This window comes from Pteropus alecto, unplaced genomic scaffold (assembly GCF_000325575.1).
Source record: "Pteropus alecto unplaced genomic scaffold, ASM32557v1 scaffold80, whole genome shotgun sequence".
Classification (NCBI taxonomy): domain Eukaryota; kingdom Metazoa; phylum Chordata; class Mammalia; order Chiroptera; family Pteropodidae; genus Pteropus; species Pteropus alecto.
Genome location: NW_006430460.1, coordinates 4,380,595 through 4,386,589, shown reverse-complemented (window position 1 = coordinate 4,386,589; position 5,995 = coordinate 4,380,595). Strand labels below are relative to the sequence as shown.

The following is a 5,995-nucleotide window of genomic DNA, read 5'->3' as shown; positions in this document are numbered from 1 at the left end:
GGCCACCTCGTTCCCCGCGGTAGTTACTCCAGATCTCCTCCGTTCTCCCATTCTCCCGCCCGCTCTGTGAGCCTCCCAGCAGCCCGAAGCGGCGTAGGCGCGTTCTCCCTCCCCGCCTCGACAGCTCGCCCAGACGCTTCTGCTTTCAAACCCGGCCCTGTCGCCCTCCAGCTTCTCCGGGCGAGATGTCTTCCCCGGTTTCTGAGGCTGGTCTTTAGAACCCTTCTAGAACTCTTCTAGAGGTGTCCATTTCTTCTAGAATTTTCCTTCATCAGTTTTTGCATTACTTTTCTGTATCATCGACCTGTCTCCATCGGTCTCTCCCTGGCCACTTCTTATCCTTGGCTTCTAAAACATGCTGAAATGCACTCTATTTCTAAATAAAGAAGAAACAACTTTTCGTGAAACTGAAATTCTTCTCTGACCCTCACTCTACACCACGCCACAACCAAGCTCGAAAGGGCGGTCCTTACCCACCGTCTGCTTGGTCGCCGTCATCCACCGTGCGAGGTCACGCTCAGGTAGCGTCTCCATGCTGCACCTTCCCCCCCACCCCACGCATGCTCGTCCGTCACCCTGCAGTCCTGTGGGACCTGGCTCTCGGTGAGAATTTCATCTGCTTTACCCTCGGATCCCAAACACCTGGCCACGTGCCATCGGGCACATATCGGAAGCTCAGAAGTAACGAATGTGTGAAGCTGCAAGAGTTACAGCATTTTCAAAAAAGGAGAGCAAGACATGCTGAACGTACTTCAGTAGACTTTCAATAATATTAGTTATTCTGACATTGTCATTTTATAAGGGTGATGAAATATCGAGGTGACATTTTTTCTTCCAAGATGTTTCAGAAATCTAATCATTACAAATGTATCCTTTATTTTAAATTACATTTATAGCTTTTGGTGTCAAAGATATAAAACAAGTTGGTACCATCATCTCTCCTATAATCTTAAATAGATGAACTTTTTTGTGTGTCCGCATGTGACAGAGTCATTCCGCGCACCCACATTTTCATACGGACCTGACGGAAATGGTTTCTCTCTTGGATACCGTAAAAACTGGAGACAAGTCTTTGGTGATGAAAAGAAATATTGGCTACTTCCAGTATTTTCAAGGTAATTTATAAAATGCAGGTCTCAAATTATGGAATTTGTGATGATCTACATCTCTGGTTCAGTGTCTTTAGGATTTAGAGAATATAGCACACGTGACATTCTTACCAGCCTTGAGGATGAGATCTCAGAAAGACTGGATTATATAAAATATTTTATTTTTTATGTTTTTTTTATTAGAGTAAAAATAATATTTCATTTTTTATGGTTTTTTTTTAAAGGGTATGTATTCGAATGTAAAGTTGAAAAAAGATGATTCATGAAAAATAATCTTTTTCTTCAAAATGAAAATAAGTTGTTTGAAGCAGAGAATCATAAAATTTCGTACTTATTAACCGTATTAAAAGTTCCAGCACAGATTGTGTTCTGTTGTGTCTTAAATCGGACCCAACACACAGTGCAGGCTTCGCTCACCCCTCAATGAGAACCAGTGCTCCAGATGAGAGTTCCCCTTTCTCCCAGCCCTGGGCTGTCCATGCAAAAGTCCTTACGGAAAAGGAAAAACCGTTTGAAATTCAAGTCACGCTTTTGCAGGTGTTGTGGGTTTTTTCCCTTAATTAACTATTGCTATTTTTTTTTTCCAAAAATGACCTAATCGCCTCCATTCGAACATTTTTGCGTGCTGTAGAAATCTGGACGTTGCTTCCCTGCCATCTGGCTTTTTCCAGATGAGACGTCTGCAGTCACTCTTCTCTTCTTTACCTGACGTGTCATGTGCCTTTTCCCTCCGGCTGCTTTGAAGGTTTTCTGTTTGTAATTCGTGTCCTGCGGTTTGATCATGGTGTCCTTCCGTGTGGTCTCCTTCCTGTTCCTTGTGCTGAGGATTGGTGGAGCTTCTTGCATCTGTGATTTTACAGCTTTCATCAGATTTGGGAAATTTTTCAACCATTATTCCTTCAGCCGTTTCTTCCGCCCCCTCCCCTCAGCGCTGCAGGGCTCCCCGAGGCTGGCAGTCCCGCCACCGCGCAGTGGCCCCGGCCGTGGGCGCGTCAGGCTTTCTGTGTGCTATCGCCATCGCCATCGGAGAGGTCCCCATCTCTCCCCCGTGCTTTGTCCTGTGACTTCTGTATTGCAAGGTTTTCATGCTGACTGGTTGGAACACATGTTTATTTTTTAAGGTTGTTTTCTCTAAACCTGGGGTCCCCAATCCCTGGGTCATGGACCAGTAGTGGTCTGTGGCCTGTTAGGAACCGGGCCGCACAGCAGGAGGTGAGGGGTGGACTAGCCACTCCCCAGCGCCAGCATCACCGCTTCAGCTCCGCCTCAGATCCTCAGGCGTTAGATTCTCATAGGGGCACCGGGTCCCGGTGCCGGGAAGGTTGGGGAACAGATATCAACATTAACAGGTTTTGTTTCCCCCCTTAAAGATGTGGTTCCTTTATCTTCTGGCTTACATCGTTTGTGACAAGAAATCAGCCTCGCTCATTGTTTGTAAACTACTGTGTCTTTTCCTCCCCTCTGGCTACTTATAAGATATGTCTTTATCTGCAGTTTTAGGCAGTTGAATAGTGATACTCTCTGCTGTGGTTTTCTTTGTGGTGTTATTGTCTCCCGGGTTCACTGCTTTTCTTAAATCCGACTTTAGAGTTTTCGTCAGATTTGATTAAGTGTCATCGCGTGTCCTCAGCTGTTTTCGCTGCCTGCTCCCACTCTTCCTGTGCCCCGCCCTCGTTTTTCAGATACTGTTAAATTGCCTGGTTGTGACTCACAGGCCACCCTGTCCTGTCCCTCCTCCACTTCCTCCTTTTTCTCTCTGCTTTGGGTTGGGCAGTGCCTGTTGCAGTTTAAAGTTCGTGAACCTTTCTTCCGTAATGTCCACTCTGCTGTTGAGCGAATGCAGTGAATTTTTCATTTCAGATATGATATTTTTCAGTTCTAGAAGTTCAATTTGGTTCTTTTTTTATATCTTACATCTTTCTTTTTGTTTTATCCACTTTTTCCAGTTAATTCAGAGCCATAATCACTGTTTCAAAGTCCTCGTTTTGACTTTTCATGGTCATTTCTAATTCTTTTCGGACTGATTTTCTCCCAGTTGTGTAGGGCATTTTCCTGCTGCATTTCATGCCGGTCATTCTCTGTTGGGTCCTGCACATTTTGAATTGTTAGTGTGTAAAATCTTGTTTCCCTTTAAAGAATGTTGACTCTTGTCGTGGGACAGTTGAGTGTGTTGTGTTCTTTTTGCGGCTGGCTTCAAGCCTGGCTAAGTTGGGTCTGGAGGTGCATTTTCCCTGGGGCACCTTTAGGTCTGCCGATGGGGGTGGGGGCAGAGGCCCCGTGGGGCCAGGTGCGGAGTTGGACCTCCGCTCTGGTCGCTGGCGCATGGGAGGACCGCCGCGAGACCCGGCACGTTCCCGGCGCCCTGTCCCCATCACCCGGTCCGGAGACCCCAGTCCCCTGTGCCTGCAAGGCCGGTTGCCTGCCGCTGTGTCCCGGCCGCGGGTGGTTTACGGCGGGGCGTCCGATCTGCTGCTTAATCCGCCTTGGCCGGAAGTGACACCCCCGTTGTGCACAGCTCTGGGGGTTTTAGAATAGGGATGTGGCACATCTGTACCCACATCAGAGGGTGGCCTTCGCGGGCGTGGAGCTCTCCTGCTCACTGCTAGACCCGGAGCGCTTATGATAGCGCCCAGCACACTGTGCGCATCCCAGACCTGTGTTTCGCGAAGGTGGCCGCGGCCTGCGTGTGGGACCCATGTCTTGAATTTCATTTCGAGCCTCTATGATTTCTTAAATGACTGTGGTGAGCCGGTCAGTCAGCCAGATATTTGAATTCTTGTGTTTGAGATATCGTACTTTTCATAGTCATGGGAGATAACTTTTTATTAAGGGATAATTGGCATACACTATTATAGAAGATATGTTTTTAAATATATGTAAATTGTAAGAGAGAATGGTTTATTTTCAATGGAGGCTAATCGACCTTAAGAAGCCTTAGGAATTATCCTCTGAAGTGACAAGTTATGATAATTTCTTTGTACCATGCCTCTGAAAAATGGGAGTTAATTTTTGCTTTGTGGCAAAACCGCTTTGACTTGCTTCGATGTGATTTAAGTTATTACTGTTTTATTTGCAGTTTGGGCGACGGCTGCAGTTTCCCAACGCGCCTCGTGGGGATGGACCCAGAACAAGCTTCTGTCACAGCTCAGGACGAGTGTGCCAGAAGGTGCGCTTCCTGCCATGCAGCCTGTCAGTGCTCGTCAGGAAGCAAAGTGCACACACATTCCATCGAGCACATCTGACGCGGAGACACACGCTAGTGACTTAGCGAGCCAGCACAGCTGGGGAAGGAGAGATGCCGCTGGGGGTTAATGCGGTGACATATGTCTGATTACATGTGATACTGTCGTGTAACACATACGCTTAGGTAACAAGCATCCGTGCCCAACGTGCTTAGAATAGCCACCTAAACCAGACACGTTTGAGAGTAAGAAAGAGAACGCTGGCCCTTGCTAGTTGGACCAGGACAGTCACTTAGGACTGGGACTGTCTGGGTAAACTAGGCAGCAGGGCCACCTAAGGGTGCTGCGTCTTACCAGGGACTAAGATTCTCTTTCAAGATTGGATTATATTGGTTTATGTCAGTCTGTTTTTCAAAGAAAGTACTCATTGTTCTGTTCACCAGTTTATTTTGATAAAACATTTTAACGGCAGTGTGAAAATATTAATGAGAATTCAGAAGCACAAGTATAAAGTTTACTCTCATTCATCTCGGAGGCCTCTTCTCCATATTTACGTGGCAAGCGGGCTAGTTCGTGCGTTCAGAGACACCGTTTGTTCTAAATGAACCGGTAAAGAAGACAGAGATGCTCTGTCCAAGTGAAGCTGCTGGGACCTGTGACAGCAGTTAGTTGTAGGGGGCAGGGGCGCAAAGCCCCCGCTGCATGTTCGTAGTGGAGGAGCCGGCCTTGGAGCCGGGACCCTCAGGTCCTCGGCCCGGAGCGCTAACACTTAACTTACGGGGGTTTGAACACAGCCCAGAACACTCTGAGCCCGCTTCCAGCTCTGTAAAGCGGAGTACCCACACCTGCCTCCAGGGGTCACTGCGGAGGCTGCGGTAATGTGCCACAGGCCCAGCGCAGGGCCTGGGCCTCACGGGCAGGACGTGCCCAGCTCCTTCCTCCTCTTTTGGCCTGTCCCCACTCTCCTCGGTCTGGTAGCTGGAAAAGTAAGTCCGCGCTGAATCACCAAATCATTTTTTCCCTTTAGATCTAAGCTGCAGAGGTAGAAAGCAGAAAACTTGGGAAATGACAGGTAATTTTCTGTCCTGGCCAGGGACATAGGCCCTCACTTGTCCTTGTGCTACTTATGGCTGTTGATTAACACAGGTTCAGGATGTTTCAGGCCGGCCTCTGACGCTTTTCCTTTCGCCTGTGATTTTTGATTTCGTTGCCAGTGCCAAGTTCAGCCTTGGGTCTAGCGGGCTGTTCAGCGGGAGGGGCATCTTTTTCTTTTGGAGCTAGGCTGACAGCTTATGAGCCGCCCTCACAGATTTAGGAGAAGGAATACTAATTTGCTGCTTATTAATCGAATATTCGTAATTGAGCGTTCAACCATTTACTAAATTATTTACCCTTCTTTGCAGTATTGGCTCAAACCAGCCCTTCCCTGTCAAACCGCTTAGTGAGTCGAAAAACCGACTGCTGGAGGCCGAGTCTGCGTGGGCCGGGAACGGGTCCGAAGACGCAGGCAGACCAGGTAACGTGGCACGGGCGCTCACTGCGGAAGATGCCAGATTTAATACACGTACAAAAATCAGAATAATGTCGCCTTTTAGAATACTAACATGTGGAACTTTTAATGAGATGCATACACGGGGTGTTACTGTTTACTGGTAGCTTTCACGGAAAGGGGGTTGAGCGAGGCAGCGTGCTGCTACAGCTCTG

The 5,995-nt window shown here is 47.9% G+C and overlaps 1 protein-coding gene across 2 annotated transcripts in view; it reads left to right on the top strand.

Annotated features, from left to right (window-relative positions):
- Positions 1 to 5,995, top strand: part of ZDHHC20 (zinc finger DHHC-type containing 20) — a 31,139-nt gene that overhangs the window by 19,857 nt on the left and 5,287 nt on the right. The window contains exons 8-11 of one of the 2 annotated variants that reach the window (XM_025047030.1): positions 989 to 1,115; positions 4,186 to 4,275; positions 5,319 to 5,363; positions 5,695 to 5,807. In XM_025047030.1, coding sequence (XP_024902798.1) covers positions 989 to 1,115; positions 4,186 to 4,275; positions 5,319 to 5,337 — 236 coding nt within the window. In that variant the 3' untranslated portion in view covers positions 5,338 to 5,363; positions 5,695 to 5,807. Of the gene's footprint in view, positions 1 to 988; positions 1,116 to 4,185; positions 4,276 to 5,318; positions 5,364 to 5,694; positions 5,808 to 5,995 lie in introns of those variants that run through there. The other variant, XM_006904818.3, reaches the window with a different exon arrangement.